An 18,848-nucleotide genomic window follows, 5' to 3' on the forward strand; every position below is an offset into this window, starting at 1 on the left:
ACCTGGTTGTGGTGTCCTCACTGTGGCTCTAGTTGGGGGGTGGTGTCTCACCCCCCAGCCTCAGTTTTTACCTCTGTAGAGTGGGTCCTGGGGGCAGGGGCAGCTGTGGGATCCTGAGATGATGCAGGGGGGCTTTATGGACACGAGGCATCCAATCCCTAGGAAGGTCTGAGGCCCCGGGGAGCCCTGGTCAGCCCTGTGTGCTGCGTGCCTGGAGGATGGCCAGAACTGCACGTCTGCAAGCTGGTGGGGAGGAGACAGGAGTCACATGGCCGGGTGGCCCCTGCATGGATCCCCCAACCCCCAGGGCCTCCCTCTCTGTGCCTCTAATAGAAGCCGGGAGGGAGCAGGTGCCCCAGAGCAGGAGCCAGAGATGTGAGGCCAGGAGCCCCTGGGAGGGAGGCCAGGGAGGGTCTCAGGGACGAGCCTCAGGCCACTGTTCTGCTCTCCTGTCCTGAGGGTGACCACAGTTTCTCAGGGGACAGTGGGGGCGGCTTTCTCAGTGTTGGCCCATGGAGAGTTCTGGAACTCCACTCGTGGGCGGTGCAGCCGCGGGGTGGCCGCCGGCCCCGGGCCTCCCTGACCCGCGCTCTGCCTCCCGCAGTGCCTGGCCGCCGGCTCCATCATCATGAACCGCGAGCTGGAGAGCATGGCCATGCGCCCGCTGGCCAAGGAGCTGACCCGCAGCCTGGAGGACGTGCGGGGCGCCCTCCGCGACCAGGCGCTGCGGGACCTCAACACGTACACGGAGAAGATGCGGGAGGCGCTGAGGCACTTCGACGTGCTGTTCGCCGAGTTCGAGCTGAGGTGACCCGGGGTTCGCAGCCGTGGGGGTCGCGGCCTTTACGTCACGGGTGCGGGCTGCTCCGCGGGTCTGTGCTGTCTCTAGCTGGGAAACTCCGCAGGGGGAGGCACCAGGCTGGTTCTGGGGCCCTCAGAGGGTGGGGTTAACCCCTGGGGGGCACGATGTGGGGGGGACAGGCAGCGGGGAGACAGGCAGAGGAGACCCAGGGGTAAAGGAGACCCCAGTTCTGCCCCCACCACCCTGCTCCTGGCGCACCCCAACGCTAAAGCCCCAGGAGGTCCCTGCAGGTGAAAGTCATCCGCAGCCCTCGGACCACCTCTGACCTCCGCCCTGACCTCCATCTCTGCCTTAGAGCCGTGTCTGCACCAGCCTGTCGGGCTTGCTCCACAACCCCCAGCACGTTACTCTGTGCTCGGACCTGGGACACAGTGTGACAAAGATGAGGTGGCCACTGCTCTGGGGCCTGGGGCCCCCCCCCAGCTCCAGGGGGTGAGGGTGGGGACACCTCTCCAGCTTAGGAATCTGCCAGATCGCATGGCACCCCTCCGCCACCCCCACCGAGCTCCGTGGGGCTCACCCATCCCTCCCTGCTCACAGGGCCTCCAGACTGGAGGGTCCCTGACTGTGGAGTGGGGCCTGCACGGTGTCCACAGATGCGAAGACAAGAAAGAGCAGGACCCCAAAGCCCGTCCATGGCGGAACTGGCTAATAAAATGTGGCCAGCTTGTACCCCGTGGACCGCAGGAGGAATCAGGCACGATGTCACAGGCGGATCTCTAGGAAGTGGGGCTGCCCACAAACAGGCTTAAACCTTTCTGCCTCCTTTTCTCTGCTCCAGATTTTTCCAAGTGAGCTTTCCTAACAAGAAAGACTAGAGTTGGTGATTTAGAAGGAAAGAAAAAATATTCTCACCTGGGGAATGGTCAGACCACTCAGTTACCCTCCCACCCCTCCCCCGCCCCCGCCATTCACCCGCCCTGCACGCCCTGCACGCACGTGCTCACTCAGTGTGGGGACAGCGGCAGTTCCAGGCCAGGCAGGGCGGGGGGGGGGGGTGTCCAAGGAAGCTCCGGACGGGGCCTGACCCTGGGATGAGCTTTGGCTTAAAATATGAACAGCGGTGCTGGGGGCGTGGGTTTAGGCAGCTGCTGAGACGGGCCACCTGCAGCCAGCGGTCTCACTCGGCTTTCACTTGAGAGCCCTCCGTCCTGGGGCGGCGCTCACTCACCTCCACCGTTTGCAGCTACGTGTCAGCCATGGTGCCCGTGAAGTCCCCCAGGGAGTACTACGTGCAGCAGGAGGTCATCGTGCTGTTCTGCGAGACGGTGGAGAGGTGAGGCCACCAGGGCACCGGCGGGGCCCTGGGGCAGGGGCAGGGGCAGGGCCTGAGCTGGGCAGCCTGGTCCAGTGGTCACCTGCCTCCTTCCTGCACCACGTCCATGTTCCAGGCCGCCTCCCCAGCTGTGGGCAGAACCCGAGGCCTCCTCTCACATCTGCCCTCTCGTCCTCAGCCCCAGGGTCCCTTTTCTCTGGGCCCTGAAGGCAGCTCCTGCAGGTGGATCTCCCTCAGTGGAGGAGGGCTCAAGGCTCAACCAGCAGGAGCTGGTCTCCGGTCCTCCTGAACGCCTGACTTCCTGACCTCCCTCACCTCCTCACCTCCCTCACCTCCCTCACCTCCCTCACCTCCCTCACCTCCCTCACCTCCTCACCTTCTCACCTCCTCACCACCTCACATTCTCACATCCTCACCTCCCTCACCTCCCTCACATCCTCACCTCCCTCACCTCCCTCACCTCCTCACCTTCTCACCTCCTCACCACCTCACATTCTCACATCCTCACCTCCCTCACCTCCTCACCTCCCCACCTCCTCACCTCCCTCACCTCCTCACCTCCCTCACCTCCTCACCTTCTCATCTCCTCACCTCCCTCACCTCCTCACCTCCCTCACCTCCTCACCTTCTCACCTCCTCACCTCCTCACATCCTCACCTCCCTCACTTCCTCACCTCCCTCACCTCCCTCACCTCCCTCACCTCCTCACCTCACCTCCTCACCTCCCTCACCTTCTCACCTCCTCACCTCCGTCACCTTCAAACCTCCTCACCTCCTCACATCCTCACCTCCCTCACCTTCTCACCTTCTCACCTCCCTCACCTCCTCATCTCCTCACCTCCCTCATCTCCCTCACCTCACCTCCCTCACCTCCTCACCTTCTCACCTCCTCACCTCCCTCACCTTCTCACCTCCTCACCTCCCTCACCTCCTCACCTCCCTCACCTCCTCACCTTCTCACCTCCTCACCTCCCTCACCTTCTCACCTCCTCACCTCCCTCACCTTCTCACCTCCTCACCTCCCTCACCTTCTCACCTCCTCACCTTCTCACCTCCCTCACCTCCTCACCTCCCTCACCTCCTCACCTCCCTCACCTCCTCACCTTCTCACCTCCTCACCTCCCTCACCTCCCCACTTCTCATTTCCTCTCCTCCACAGGCCTGGGTGGAGGCCTTCCTGACTCCCAGTCTGGGGAGCCTGGTTTTCAGGGTGAATCAGAACTATTCCCCTCATGCCTTGCATGGTAATTTGAAATCAGATTTTCTGAATGGGCTTTGAGACTAAGATTTAAGCTAAAATGTTTCTCATATTTGACTAGTGCTTGGTATTAGGTAAGTTTTAAGATGGCTCAATATCACATCATTAGCTCGTTGATTTTAAAGACAGATTATTCACTGTGATGTGTTTAGAGGCATTGCCAGTTGTCAAAATATGAGGTGACAGGAAACGCTTTTTATTTTGAACATCACGAGGCCAGCAGCGCCTGCTTGTGGAGGCAGAGAAAGCCGTCTGCAAGTGCCTGGGCATGAGGCTAAATCCAGGAGAGCAATGCCAGTTTCTTGGGGAAGTGTGAGGTTGTTTGGGGCGATGTTTCTGTTCCTCTTTATTCCTGGCACTCAGGCTGCTTCCATTTCCTGTTTAAACCCAGGACTGAATTAGCTTTACCTACTTTGTGCCCTCACCAGCCCCACAGTGAGCACCACTCGACCCACTCCCCTGCTCCTTCCATCCAGCAGTGCGGCAGGAGGGGAAAGACGGTGGTGGGGGGGCGTCCCACCGCGGCACCCTGTGCGCCTGGCCCCTCTAGCCAGTCGCTGAGCACAGACACGGGTGATGGTTAGTGGCTGCTTCCCCGACCCATGCTGACCATGGGCCGCCCCTTCTCTTTCCTGCCTTGGCCAGGGCCCTGGACTTCGGGTACCTGACCCAGGACATGATTGACGACTATGAGCCGGCGCTGATGTTCACCATCCCCCGTCTGGCCATCGTGTGGTGAGTGTCCCTCCTGCCTGGACTTTCATTCTGCAGAAACCTGGCAGGACCATCAGGGCCGGGTGGTGGGAAGTGGCATTTACACCCTCCGACAGGCGACTGCTTAGCCACCCCAGGGCAGCCACCGGGCAGTCCTGCTGTCGTCCCAGTGAATGAGGAGCCGGGTGTTCTGAGTGTCTCCCCTTTGCCCCCACTGAGGGAGGGCTCCCCCAGGTTACATGGCACAAGACAGCCAAACACCCAACACCTGGTGCCGGAGAGGTGCGCTCAGCAGCCCTGGGGGAGGGCCCAGGGCTCCAGGCGGGGAAGAGGGCGACCCAGCGGGGCTGCGGGAGCCGGCTTTGTAGGAACAAGAGGGTGCGGTGCCCCTGGTCTGCTGGACGATGTGATGGGCTTATCTGGCTAATCTGTGGGCCGGCTGGGAGGTGAAGACTGCGTGAAGGGCAGGTAGGGTGCAGCCGATCTGGCTAATGGGCGTGGGAGTGTCTGGTGAGAGCAGCAGAGCTCCAGTCTGGGCCTCTGGGTCTTTGGCCTCAAAGAGGTCGGGGCAGCACGTGAGGTCCAGTCTCAGACACACTGAGGGAGGGCATGGGCACGTGCTGAATGAGCCAAGGTCGGAGCCCAAGGGTTGGGCTTCGTCCACTGCTGCTCAGCCATGCCCTGACTCCCAGACAGATGGCACCTTCCCCCCGGCCAGGTGGGGAGGGTGGGGCTGGTGAGCATGGGCCGCAGGGGCAGCGGGTGTGCAGGTGTGGAGCTGGGCAGAGAGCGGGGGGCAGGGGCCGATTGCAGGTGTGAACGGCAGTGAACTGGCCTGGAGAACCTGGGGTGGCCATGGGGGCCAGGGTGGGTTCAGGTGCAGCTGCCCCAAGGGAGCTCACTGAGGGTGAGTGCTTCCCTTGGGAAGCGGGGGTGCTGCAGCAGGAATGGTGGAGGCTGTGGCTGTGCAGCGGGACGGGGCCAGCTTCTGGACAGAGGGGCTGCACGTGGACAAGGTGTGTGCAGGAGGAGTGGGGGAGTGAGCAGGGGGACCACCCTGGGCCTGGTCAGAAGCGTCTTGCACCGCCCTGAGACTCCAGAGATTTAAATGCTTGTGAAACACAGAAAGGACTTGGGTGAAGAAGGGCAGGAGGGGTGGGGGCTGCCCGTTCCCAGGATTTCCGAGAAGCCTGAATGGCCCCTCTGGACACGCAGGGTCGGCCCCCCACCACGCCTGTGGCTGCTCTTGGGCTTGGGGACCCGGATAGCACCACTCCCCCCGCCACCTCACTCTCCTGGCCTCACTGGGCCCCCAGAGCTGCCTTCCGTCTGGGAAGTCTTGACCGTGGTCTTGGGAGGGCGCTCAGCCATGGCGGCCTTTCCGGAACCTCTCAACAGTTTACGTCATCGTAGAGAGAGCCTATTCTAAGCCTCAGGAGAGGCCCAGAGACTTTTGGCAGCACGCCTGTGCTAAGATAAAGATGAGGGTGTCAAACAGCCCAGCGCCGTGCTTCTGGGTTCTCATACTTGAGTCCCTTGTGTGTGTTCGGCTCTTTTATCGGCCTCCCCAGTGCCGGTGGCCCGAGCCTGGGCGGCCTCAGGGCCTGCTCTCAGCCTCGCCCTTCTCACCGAGCTGGCTCCCTGAGCGGGGTCGCTGCGCTGTCTGCTGGCCTCACGTTGCCCTCTGACATCCGAACTTGGACCCTTGTCCTGGGAGAGCAGGGAGGGCCTGGGGGCAGCAGCTTTGTCCCGTGTGGCCCCTCCTGAGGGCACTGCATGGGGGCCTCTCTGGCTCAGGCTGCAGAGGGGCCTGGAAGCAGAGCTGAGGGACCCCCCGGGGCATGAGGGGAAGCTCTGAGTCACAGGGAAGGGAGGCTGGGTTTGAAGTTGAAGTTGGGGGGAGCAGGCACGGTGGGGTCGGCTGCATGGTGGGAGCCCAGAGTCGGGAAGGGCTTCATGGCAGCCATCAGAGAGGCCAGTCAGTTCCACCTTGGAGCCGGGCTGTGGGTCTGAGGATCTGAGGAGTGCCAGGCTTAACCACAACTCCCTCTCCTTCCAGAAGGAGAGGGGAGAGCTGGCTTGTAAGCAGCTGGTTCTGGAGACAGCAGCCCCCTTCAGGGCTGCTCACCAGGTCCCTGCAGGACCCACAGTCCCGCCACCAACAGCTCCCAGTCTTGTTCCTCGTCGTCCACAGAAGCCACTCTGTGCCCTGGGCTGGGCAGGCAAAGGCCCCCGGACTCACCCCTTCCTGTGTTCACTCAGCCAGCATGCACTGAGCGCCTCCCTGGGCCTGTCCCCAGGGGCACTGTGGTGCCCAAAGGGGAGGCGTAAGGCAGGTAAGACAGGCAGTTGCCATGGAGTGTTCTGGACACCGGCATACAGGCAGGGGTGGACAGGAACTGGAGGCACGGCGGAGAGGCTCCCCAGGGCCCCAGAGTAGAACTCTGGCAGCAGAGGTGGGAGCCCAGCAGGCAGTGGATGCTTGGGCAGCGGGCAGTGTGTGCAGAGGGGCCAAGGCAGCTCCACAGCTGGAGTGAGAACGGGAGGCCCCAGGCGCTTGTGTGGAAATGAGGGCCCTCCAGCCACGTTCCTGGGGCAGCACCCTTGCAGGATGCTGTCTTTGTGATGTGGGTGTCCTGGGACCCTCAGGTGACACTCAGGGAGCACTCAGTAGGGGTAGGTGAGGGCAGAGCCTCTGCTCCAACCCCTCCCGCACTGCCTCCAGGACCCCCACCCCTCCGGCCTGGTAATAAAATATTAATGAAGCGACCATGTGACATTTACCAGCTTGGGTGGGGACACTGAGGCTACAAGAGGCCTGAGGTGGCAGAACCCACCACAGCCCACAGGCTGACATCGGAGCCCACTTTTTGCCTTATGACAAAACAAAACAGAAAATGCTGGGTTCTGTGGCCATTGTGGGAGGCCTGTCTGCAGTGGTAAACTGAGGCCTGAGGAATTGGCAGGAGTGGGGAGAGGGCCGTGTGGAGCTGGAGGCCAGGAGGAGGTCAGGCCTTGGCCATGCAGGAGTCCACAGGCAGCCTGGGAGCTCTGCAGCCCTGAGCCCTGGGCCCCACTCCCTGCACCCCTGTGCCCTGGCCCTCCGCCCAGCACAGCCCTCATGTCCCTGCAGCTGGCGGGGACACTGGGGACACAGCGGGGAAGTGAGTCTCCATGAGGTTCAAACTGACAAGCTAGTTTTACTTTTAAGGGTTTATCTTAAGACAGTTTGTTTAAAGGAACAAAGAAACAAAATGACATCTCTAGACCCCGTGCTTACTTCCCAGCCCTTACCTGACTGGCCCCTCAGGGTGGACCAGTCATGTCCTCAGGGACCCCACGCAGCCTGGTTGCTACCCCCTCCACAGCACCATCGCACCTCCCCGCGTCTAGGCTCTGCTGGTGGGGCTCAGCCCGCGTCTCTGCTTGTCTCTGTCTACACTGGCTACCCCCTTGGGAAGCTGGGCCACCTTTTCTGAACCCTGCTCTGCACCACTTAGAGCAGAAAGTGCATCCCAGACTGACCTGTCCAGACCTCAGGGCGGCACTGGACTTCAGGTATGTAGACAGGGCAAGGGAGGTCAGGCTCTGGGAGCCCATGGGAGGCTGGAGGGCAGCCTTCAGAGCACGCTCTGGAGAGTCTCACCCTGTCTGTGCAGCGTTCCCACCGGACCCCGACCCACAGGCCCTGGGCTCAGGGCTCCACACTGGTGGGAGGGCCAGGCAGGGCTGCCCTCAGTCCCTGGGCAGGACCTCGCCCCTCCCCGCCAAGTCCTGTTTCCCTTTTGGAGTAGATGGTTTCAGGTCCAGTTCTCACAAACCTTTGCATTTGTGTTAAATTTGTGTCAAACGCAAATCCAGGTTTTTCATTTTCAAGGAGGTGGATGTTAGTAACAAGTCTTTACAATGGTTTTATCTGATTATAGCAGTGAAGTGTGCAGATCTGTTTTTACAGTTATTTTATGATCCCTCAAATGAACATAAGCTAGTCAACTTCAAATGAGGGGAAAGATCTGGGTAATAATTTTCATTGCTTTTTTTCTAAACTTATTTAAGGTTTGATCTCAGAGGGGAAGCATGTGCGGGAGCTGAGCGCAGTGTCCGGGGTGTGGTCTGGGCTGGCCACGCAGCCGCAGGGCCTGACAATAGGCTGGATTTGTGTCTTGAATGCAGTGGCCTCGTGGTCTACGCAGACGGACCCCTGAACCTGGACCGCAAGGCAGAGGATATGTCTGAGCTGTTCCGGCCTTTCCACATGTTGCTGCGGAAAATCAGGTGGGGGGGCGGCGTTTGCCCCTGAGCCCCCTTCCTTCTGGGGCACGGGGTCGGGGGTTACACCTAGTCCTGTGGGGCGGCAGTGACCTCGCTGGACAAAGCCGGTCTTGCTCTGCCTTCACCGGATACCTCAAGAGCAGGGTGGTTCCTCAGGGCGGAGCTCTGGAGAGTGGGAAACCTCTGGCTTCTGTGTGAAGCTAATTCTTGACTTTTGTTCACCAACAGCCCTAGAGTTTCTTCTGTTCACGTCAGCGCTGCTGGAACCTTGGTCTCTGTCTTTGGTCTGTACTGTCTGGAGCTCCCTTTAACCCCCACATCTCTCCTTCCCCACGGGACAGGTTCTTTGCTCTTGGCTGGAGGCAGTAAGACCTTCACACCGACGGGCAGTCACGAGATGGCAGCCGCCCTGGCTGGTGGCCCGGACACTGGGCCCTCTTCACAGTTTCTCACAGAAACTTCTCTGTGGCCCTGCCAGACGGACATGGCCCATCTTACAGGAGACGCCGTGAAACCAGGGTGGCTTAGGGAGGACCAAGGCGCTGGGAACACAGGCTAGGGAAGAGCCCAGAGCAAGAGACCTATGTGACATTCCGAAAAGTCTAACGTCCACAACTGGAATCAGGAGGAAGGAGTAGAGGAAACGAGTAGAAATATTATTCAGAGGACTAATGGCCAAGAATCGTCCAAAATTGAAGAAAAAAACTTTGCCCACAGATTCGGGAGGCACAAGAAAACTACAAACAAGATGAACACAAAACGCGACAGGTGTATCACAGTGAAGTTGCTGAAAAGGAAGAAAAGAATCCTAGACCCAGCCGAGGGGAGGAACATGTTACTTTGAAAAGAATGTAGGGTTGACGACTGTCTTCTCAAAAGCCACGGAGGCCAAAAGGCAACGAAATGATCTGTATTTTAAATGCTGCTCCTGAGAATAGTTATAACCACCAAAAATCCTTCAGAAATGAAGGTGAAATAATGAATTATTCAGAAACACAATTCTTCAGAAAACTATTCAGAAAGCTGAAGAAAATTTGTTAGCAGCAGCCCACACATTAAAAAAAAAAACACAACTAATTGGAGTTCTTCCAACAGAGGGGAAAAGTCTGAGGTGGAAATGTGGGAGTTCGGGAGAGACTTAAGCACCTGGTGTGGGCATAAGTGAACCTGGACGGCGCTGAACAGCCGCTGCCGTGTCTCGTGCGGCTTCCGTTATACGTGGTGTAGTTTAGCATTTGAAACTAAACTCAGTATTTTGCTGTATTAATTTCTTAAAAAGGAAGAAAAACCAAATCATTTTGAAAGTTACAGAAAAAGAGTTTGAAAAATGTAACACCTATTTTATGATGAAAACATCTCTTAGCAAATTAGAGATAGAAGGGAGTTTCCTTAATCTGATAAAAGATGACACACGTGTGCACACACGTGAAGCTGGGCCCTTATCTAACATCATGTAAGAAAATCAACTCACAAAAGAATCGGGGACCTAAATGTAAGAGCTAAAACTACAAAACTCTTACAAGAAAACATGGGACAAAAGATTTATGACATTGCTTTCGGCAGTGGTTTCTTGGACACAACACCAAAGTCACAGGTAACAGAATAAGAATCAGACAAATTGGACTTTGTGAAAATTTCAGAATTCTGTGCATCAAAAGGCAGTATCAACAAGAGTAAGAAGGCAATGCATAGAATGGGAGAAAATATTTGCATGTCATGTATATGATAAGGAATTAATATCTAGAATATAGAGAGAGCTCCTAATACTCAGCAACTAAAAGAATCTGATTCAAATGGGCAAAGAACTTGAACAGACATTTCTCCAGAGAAGATGTACAAATGGCCAACAGGTACACGAAAAGATGCTCAACATCACGGTCAGGGAAGTGCAAATCAAACCATAGCGAGATAGCCCCTCACGCCCGTGAGGGTGGTGCTGTCAGAGAAATGGAAACAGCAAGTGTGGAGAGGACGTGGGGAAGTTGGCACTTTCGTGCACTGTTGGTGAGGATGGAAAATGGTGCAGGCTGCTGTGGAAAGCAGTATGGGGGTTCCTCAAAAAATTGAAAACAGAACTGCCAGGTGATCTAGAAATCCCCCTTCTGGGTTTATACCCAAAAGAACTGAAGGCAGTACCTTGAAGAGATACTTGTAACCCACATTCATAGCAACGTCATTCACAGTAGCTGTGAGACATGGACATCACCATGGCAGGTGAATGGGCAGGCAAAGCATGGACCATCCATGCAATGCATATTACCCAGCCTTAAAAAGGAAGGAGATTCTGACACCTGCTATGACATGGGTGGGCTTTGAGGACGTGCTAAGTGAAACAAGCTGGTCACAAAGAGACAAATAATGTATGATTCCAGTTGCACGAGGCCCCTGGAGTCTTCAGAGCCACAGGCGCAGAAGGCACAACGGTGGTTGCCGGGGCTGGAGGGAGGAGAGGCTGGGAGTTACTGTTTAAGGGGTTCAAAGTGTTAGTCTTAGAAGATGAGAGAGTTACAGGGAGGGATGGTGGTGATGTCTGCACAGCAATGTGAATGTATTTAATACCACTGAACTGTCACTTAAAAATAGCTAAGTCCGTCAGTTTTATGTTATATGTATTTTATCAAGTGAAAGATTTAAATATCGTCTGTAATGATGTCAGTAAGCGTCAGTTACTAACGCATAGACCTGAGGGTGTCGAAGACCTCCGCTGAAAGTTACAAAGTGTTTTTGACATAAAAATTTAAAGACCTACATAAATAGCTATTCCATCTTCAGGGAGTGTAGAGCTGAAAATTGAAAAGACACCAGCTATTCTCATTAATCTGAGAACCTGTGAATTCAAAGCAGCCTCAGTCAAAATCCCAGGAGGCTTCTTTTCTTTCTTTCTCCTGGAATTGACAAACTAAGTCTAAAACTCATGTAGAAACACCACGGACCTGGATGAGCCAAGGAGAAGATCGCTGAAGCAGAAGGACACAGGAGGATGTTACTGATCTGTTCTACGCTCGACGGCCTCGGGGTGGCTGTCACGAGCAAGGCTGGTGTGGCCAAACTGGTGAACGTGTGTGCGCGCTTCTCTGAGTGTGCTTCATACACAGCGGACACTGCTGGACACGCTTCCTGTCATAAAGCCGCAGTCGCACTGGCAGAGGTGAGCGCTGAGCATCCAGCAGACTGGGGGTCTGGAAGCAGACCGTCGCACACGCGCTTCCCTGACTCACAGCAAAGGTGAAAATACAGAACAGCGGAGAGTGGTTGGTTTTCTCAATGAATGGCTGAATCAAAAAGTATCCATATGAGGGGAAAATGTGTCTGGATCCTTAACACAGTCATAGAAAACACCAGTTCTAGACAGATTGCAGACACGAATGTGCGAAGTGAACCAGCACTTTCAGAGGGAAAGGTCGAGTGCATCCTTATGACCTTGGCGTAGGCAGAGGTTTCTTAAACAGGGACAAAAGCACGAACCGTAAGGAAAAAATGTGACGCCTTGAACTTTGTTAAAATGAAAAGCTTTAGTTTGTCACAAGACACAGTGAGGAGCGTGAAAAGGCAAGCCACAGGATTGGAGACCACATCCAACTGACAGCTCAAATCCAAAGTGTATACAGAACTCCTACCCATCTGCAAGAGAAAGGCAGATAACGCAACAAAAAAAGTGGGCAGAAGTCTTGAACCAGCACCTCGCAGAGATGCTCTGCCAGGGCCAGTGAGCATAGGAGCCGGTGCGGACTCCCTGAGCAAGCAGGCCAAAGCCATGTCAAACCACAGCGAGTGCCCCTGCACACACACAGGAAGGGGCGACGTGGAAAAGACCAAGTGCCCACCCGGCGCAGAGAGGCAGAACTGTCAGCGAACACTGGGGCTCTCAGTGGGGACACGCCTCTCGCCGACACTCAGCATGTGCACTTGCAGATACACACCCACGTTCCCCAGGAGAGGTGCTCACAGCTGTGGTCCCGGCAGCCAGGGCCCATCAGGCAGAGAAAGGATTCAGAGATAAATTGGGTGTGTTTCCACCGTGAGACTGAATGATCTACAGCTACCGTGAATCTCACCAGACAGGGTTGCCGGAGCTAACAGAGCAAAACAGCAGAATGTGCAATTAAATTTGGATTTCAGATAAACGGTAATACCGTGTGAGTGTCAGCACTTACTCTAAAAAGGATTTGTGCACTTAAGCGCATTTGCTGTTTGTTATTCTAGTGGAACTGGATGTCCAATGTTTCCTTTGGCAACTCCACGACTATGATATTGGCAAACCACATGCCTCAAAAGAGCACAGATTGCAAATTCCCGTCCATCTAGAGATAGTCAGGGTGGTTGCGGTGGCGGGGTGACCACAAAGGGACGAGAGGGTGCCTGGGACCCGGGTCAGCGCTCTGTTTCTCCATCTGGTCGTGTCTGCGTGGGTGTGCTCAGCGTGTGGAGGGTCATGGCTGTGCGGGAGCATTTAACCGGGCACTCAGTCCTCAGGCCAGCCTGAGCTTTTCCCAGCAGGGAACAGTGTGCATCGGCCTAGAGGACCTGCTTTAGGCTCATCCCAGTCCTTGTCATTAAATTCACTCCATCTCGGACATCTGGCTCAATGCCCCCTCCTCCAGGAAGTCTCCAGACTAAGCTGGGCGCCCTGCTGTGCCTTCCTTCCGGCAGGCACTGTCCTTTGCTGCCATTGCCACTACTGTCATTTAGTCTTCACTCATAAATATCTGTTTATCATCTGCATCTTCTTATGTGACCCCCACGGGCAGGGGCCACACCTGCCCTCTTCCTGTGTATCAGCCAGTGCCTGGCACAGACAGTGCCCGCTAATATTTGTTGGACCAAAGGATGGAAATCTGTATGTAAACTAACATGTATTTTTTTCACTCCTAAAACTTTTTATTACTGCAATCATCAAATCCCTAAGAATCAGGGTTTTTCCTGTTTTCAGCAAGAGGTTTCAGAATCTCAAAAAAGAAAGAAAAAGGAAAAGGAAAATAGCTCAGTGGCAGAGTACATGCTTCTTAGCACGCACGGCGTCCTGCGTTCAATCCCCGGTGCCTCCATTTAAAGGAAAGGAAAAAAGAGGTTTTAGGATCTCATTTGTAGCAAGAGCCCATCCTAGAATCACAGTCAGCCACCCCAATCTGCTGTCTTCCCGACCCCACGCGTGGCCCGGGGACCCCTAGGGACACGCCTCTTTCTGTAATGGACGAAGCAGGTGCTGAGTGAGGTTAATCACACTGCAAGCGCTGGATGCCTTGTTGCTTCTCACCTGGGGCCGAGCCCACTGTGGGGGGTCTTGTGTGGCCTTTGGGACCTACAGTCTTGTTTTCTGTCTTGACCCGTGTAGGGATTTGCTGCAGACCCTGACAGAGGAGGAGCTTCACACGCTGGAACGGAACCTCTGCATTTCTCAAGACGTGGAGTTCCCCATCAGGGCAGAAACCCAGGTGCCCCCTGCCCTGGCGCCCACCTTCCCCGCGCCCCTGGCCCCGGAGGAGCCACTCTCAGCCAAGGCCAAAAACGCAGAGGCGGATCTGGCCTGCTCCATGCAATACGATGACCAGGAGCTGGAGCAGCTCAGCCGCATGGTGCACAAGGCCGGGGACGAGATGTCCTCCCTCCTCTCCCCGCCCAGTGCCGGCCAGTCCCCTGCACATGGGCCAGGCGCCGCGGGCAGCCCCTGCGGGCAGGCGTCCCCGGGCGGCGCGCGGCCGCCGGGCAGCGACGAGGAGGAGGGGAGGGTGTTCTTCATGGACGACGTGGAAGGGGCGGCAGAGGCCCCGGGCAGCCCATCTGGGTGGGCGGGCAGTGCCAGGGCTGACCCCCAGCAGAGAGGGCAGGCCGGAGGGAGCAAAGAGCTGGGGGGCAGCAAGCCCGCTGCTGCGGAGGGGGACCTGAGCGACAACATCGAGGGTGACAGAACGTGGGCAGTGGGCCCCAACCTCTGCAGCTGCCTGGACTCCCAGCCGCACCTGGATAGCTGGGAGGTGAGTGTGGATGAGGCCGAGACGGCCGAGCTGATCGCCCACCGGACAGGGGGCATGAAGCTCTCGGCCACGGTCATCTTCAATCCCAAGTCATCCACCTCCTCGGACTCTGTCCCTGCCAACTCAGAAGCCCCTGGAAAGAGCGTCTCCCCCTCAGAGCCCAGGGCCGAGGGGACGGAGGCTGGCTCCCACAAACTCAGCACCACGGCCACCACCTGCCTCCTGAATTCCTGCGTGTGCTGCGGGGGCTGCGGGGGCAGCAGGGAGGACGCGGCCGAGAGCCTGCGGGGCAAGGGCAGCTCAGGCAGCGTCATCAGCTCCTCCTACGTCGGCTTGGCCAAGGCCAGTGCCAAGGACTCGGCTGCGGGGCTGTTGGAGGCCCGGCCTGCCCCAGAGGCCTTGCCCACGGGCACCCCAGCCCCCCTGCCATCAGAAGACGCCCCTAACAGGCAGGATCCCAAAGCCCCTACTTCCAACAAGTGCCTGGCACACCCCTCAGAGCCCCATGTGGACGCAGCAGACCGGCTGCCCGGAGCGGGCGATGGTGACGAGCAGCAGAACGAGGCTGAGTGCCTGCGGCCCTCGGTGCCTGGGGAGGAGAGTCGACTGGGAGGGGCAGCCGAGGAGGAGCCCCAGCACCTGCCGGGCTCCAGGTAAGAGGAGTCCTCCTCTCGTCTGCAGCTTGTCAGGCCTCCTGGGCCCAGTTGCCGCTTCCAATGGAGAGGTGTCCCCAGGGGCCCTGCCGCCCTGTTTCTGGCATTGCGGGCACATTTCAGGTGGGTGGGCATGGTGCCCAGCCCTCGGTTCACTCCCTCTCGCCACCATAGTGTGACGGCGTGTGTGGACTGGGCCATGGCGCCCACCTGACCCGCGTGGCTGCTCACGTGGGCCGCAGTCAGCTGCACAGACCCTCAGCCCTGGGCGTGCCACCCTGGGGGCCCTGGTGGGAGCCCGAGAGCCACTCAGGCAGCTTCCCGGGCAGCGCAGCCAGGCGACGCCCTCTTCTCCCTGCCAAGGCAGCGTAGCAGGCAGGGCGGGCGGGGGCTCTGCGGGACCCCGGCATCTCCGCGTCTCAGACTCAGGGCTGCTCTTCCTTCCCTGCTCCCCATGCCCTGGGCTCACCCTGGGTGAAGCAGATTCAACCAGCATCGACCCAGCACCCCCACGTGCCCCTGTCCTGGACATCAGGAAAGGGGGCGGGGCCCAGCCTTGGGGACGCACGCGGGTGTTGTCCTGTCCTCTCACCCAACCCCGCCTGCAGGCTCCCATCCTGGCTTCAGCTGTGTCCGGCAGGACGTGGGAGGTTGGGGAGGGGAGGGGCTCCACCTGGAGGCTGGACAGGGCCCCTGCCGGAGCCATGGGAGCTGGGCAGAGGGGTAGTCAGCAGGGTGGGGCTGGGGAAGGGGGCTCCACACCTGGGGGAAGGGGTCTCTGGGATCCACAAGGCTGTGTAGCCGCTGCCTGCTCCCCGGCCAGGTCCTCCGGGCAGCGTGTGTAGGAGGCTGGCTGGGGCCCCGTGGGTGTCGGGGCTGCCCTTCACCTGCTGAGCTCTGAGGCCCTGCGCAGCCTTTCCTGGGTGGGACCTGGAGTCACTCCCTAGCCCCTGGAACCGCTAATCTGCTTTCTGGCTCCTTGGACTTGCCTGCGCTGGACATTTCCGACAAACAGGGTCTCTCGCTGTGGGACGCTTTGTGTCTGGCTTCTTTCGCTGAGCATCACGTTTTCAGGGCTCACCCACGTCTATCAGGTGCTGGCTGAGTAAGAGTCCACGGTGTGGAGGGACCCCGTTTTGCGCATGGGCTGATGAGCGTGTGCGTGGTTTCCACTTTCCGTCATCATGGGAGTGCCGCTGTGCACATCTGCTCACATCTGTACAAGTTTCTGTGTGGTCATGGGTTTTCCATCCCTTGGGGGTCTGTCTGGGAGTGGGACTGGCGCATCACACGGTGCCTCTGTGTGCACTTTTCTGGGGAGCTGTCTGCTCCCCCGTGGTTTTCTCTCCCTGGTCATGCGCAGGCTTCCAGGTGCTGCACACCCTCATGGCACTTGTTGTCTAAGATTGTTTCAACAGCTCTTTTACCTTTGGACTCTTTTGACCTTTGGACGTGTCCCACTGGAGTATACAGCCAAGCGACTGCTTCCAACTCACTTCAAACCATTCTCTCTGTGGGTCGTGCCCCAGATTTTGCCCACAGTAGGTTAATTTGTTCCATTTGGCATAAGATGTATAGAGATTGCCATTTGCATTTATTTTTATAATTATGTGAAATGTTTGCGTGGTTCCCAGCAAAACGTGCAAAACAAGATGCACCCGGAGAAATCTGTCCCTTCCCCCCAAACCCCCCTCCCCTAGAGTGACAGTTTTCAAGTTGCTTCCAGTTTATCCTTCAGTTTTAAAAATAGAAGCAAGAGTGTGGACCCCCCTGACGTGTGCTCCCTCCCGTCCCTGTGTGGACCCCCCCCGACACGTGCTCCCTCCCGTTCCCTGTGTGGACCCCCCCGACGCGTGCTCCCTCCCGTCCGTGTGGACCCCCCCCACGTGTGCTCCCTCCCGTCCCTGTGTGGACCCCCCCGACGCGTGCTCCCTCCCGTCCCCGGCAGGGGGCTCATCCTGCAGACTCTCTTCTCTGCCTCGCTTTCCTGACTTCAGCCTGAAGGCCTGTCCACGTAGTTTCTACAGATGCCCCCATTGTCACTTTTGGCCGCATGGGAGCCCACTGTGTGGCTGGACCGCTGTGCAGTCAGGCCCTGCCGCTGGCCTCGGGGCTGTTTCCAGTCCTGCCTTGGCAGACAGCGCCGCCACGAACGGCCGTTCTCGACGAGGCCGTTGTTCTAGGTGCAAGCCGAGTGGCATCAGCCAAGTGCAGTGGAACAAGTTCTAAGGGGCGGCTTTCTTCCTCAGGACTTCTGACCCAGCGGCCCAGAGGTGACTGGTAAGTGAATCATCTTTCTGCAAGGCTGATATGAGGCCATCACAAATTCTCTGACAGGTTACGTGCATTTTTCCGGTTTTTGACCTGTCCCCCCTTCTCGCTCTTTGTCCAGGTGACAGCCGGGGGACACCTCCCTACTTTGTCTGGAATCGCCTCCTGCTTTCCCGACACGCCCCCCCCGTGGACACTGCTTGTTCACATCATGTCAGCAGCTGCCCAGGCCTCCTCTGGCTTAACACAAACGCTGAGCTGAGCTGAGAAGAGGAAAGGGCCCTCAGGCCACACCCGGAGGCCTTGGGAGACACTCCCAACCTCCAGGAAGGTGGTCTCCAGGAAGCGCTGAGGGTCTGAGGAAGGAAGGATGTGGCACTTGGCCGGGTGATCAGGGCAGCCATGCCTTCGGGCCAGGACCGTGGACAGCGGCGTCTGGGGCCCAGTACTGCACCAGGAGCAGCTGGGAATAGGTCAGCAGATGGCGCCTGTCCCCTCCGCTGGCAGCACGTGTATCAGGAGCCCTGTTCGTTCGTTCATTCATTCATTCATTCACAGTACATGCGGGTTCCCGGGTGCTGAGCAAGGTGCCAGAGACACACCCAGAAAGAAGGCAGAGGTGGCCCGACCTCTTGGAGTGTGATCGAACATGAACACAGAGGGGACAAAGCCATATGATTGAAACAGACACGAAGACCAGCCTTACACAGGCGGAAAGTTCCCCAGAACTCAGATGGCACGATTCCTGGCATTGGTTGGCGGTCTTGGCAGCACCTCTGGCGGCTTTTCCTGCGGAAACAGCCGGGCCGGTGTCAGGTGCAGGTGGCCGCCTTCCCTTTGGCGGAGGAAGAGCCGGAGCCCAGGAGAGGCTGGTGCTCCCCTTGGCTCCAAGTGCCTGGGAGGGCTGGTGTCGCCCTTGACCTTCTGCCCAAGCAAGAGCCCATCTGCTCTGTGGCAGTGCACTTGGTCATCACTCGGTTGTGAAGAGCTGTCGTCCTGATTTGACCATGAGGCCTGCCTGTCCATCAGGGGCCCCTGTGGCGCCTGCAATGTGCTGCATGGAGGAGTGACTTGCAGGTGTGGCCCTGCGCTCGTGAATTTCTGGCCAGAAGTGTGAGTCAGGCAGGTGCAGCTCAGACCTCTGTGTCACCATCGGGCTGGGCACCATGCAGGGAGTTGTGACTAAGGATCTGCTTGTGGGGCCAAGGTCCCTGAGGACACCCAGAGCCGAATCTCCCACTTGAGCATCGTACCGCCTGCAGGTGAGGGCCAGGGCTGCCGGAAGGACAGACACAGGGCAGGAGGTGGGGCCCGGAGCAAGGGCCCAGCCGGGAGAAGCGCCTCCCCGCCCACCGCGACTCTGCCAGACCCTGCCGTCAGCCCGCTGCACACAGGCTGTTCCAGCAATACTGTTGCCCAAGGTGGGGACATGTCACCCCGGCAGAGTCCTGGGCAGAATGTTCCAGAACCAAGTGTCCTTCAGCTCTTTTCTTTTTATCGCCTTCTTTCTTACCTTTTCAATGCTCGAAGATTAATCTTTTTTGGGGGAAAGTTGGCATCTTTTAGAAGC

General features: G+C 57.8%; 1 protein-coding gene across 5 annotated transcripts in view; it reads left to right on the top strand.

Moving 5' to 3' along the window:
• Window positions 1-18,848, top strand: part of ZFYVE28 (zinc finger FYVE-type containing 28) — an 87,426-nt gene that overhangs the window by 41,634 nt on the left and 26,944 nt on the right. For 3 of the 5 annotated variants that reach the window (XR_010382171.1, XM_031438805.2, XM_064488736.1), the window contains exons 4-8: window positions 605-807; window positions 2,049-2,138; window positions 4,042-4,131; window positions 8,284-8,385; window positions 13,715-15,007. Coding sequence is in view for 3 of the 5 variants with exons in the window: in XM_031438805.2 (XP_031294665.2) it covers window positions 605-807; window positions 2,049-2,138; window positions 4,042-4,131; window positions 8,284-8,385; window positions 13,715-15,007 (1,778 nt within the window). In the remaining 2 variants the exon portion in view is untranslated. Of the gene's footprint in view, window positions 1-604; window positions 808-2,048; window positions 2,139-4,041; window positions 4,132-7,610; window positions 7,669-8,283; window positions 8,386-13,714; window positions 15,008-18,848 lie in introns of those variants that run through there. The other 2 variants (XR_010382182.1, XM_064488737.1) reach the window with 2 other exon arrangements.

The sequence above is a fragment of the Camelus dromedarius genome, chromosome 1 (assembly GCF_036321535.1).
Source record: "Camelus dromedarius isolate mCamDro1 chromosome 1, mCamDro1.pat, whole genome shotgun sequence".
Taxonomy (NCBI): domain Eukaryota; kingdom Metazoa; phylum Chordata; class Mammalia; order Artiodactyla; family Camelidae; genus Camelus; species Camelus dromedarius.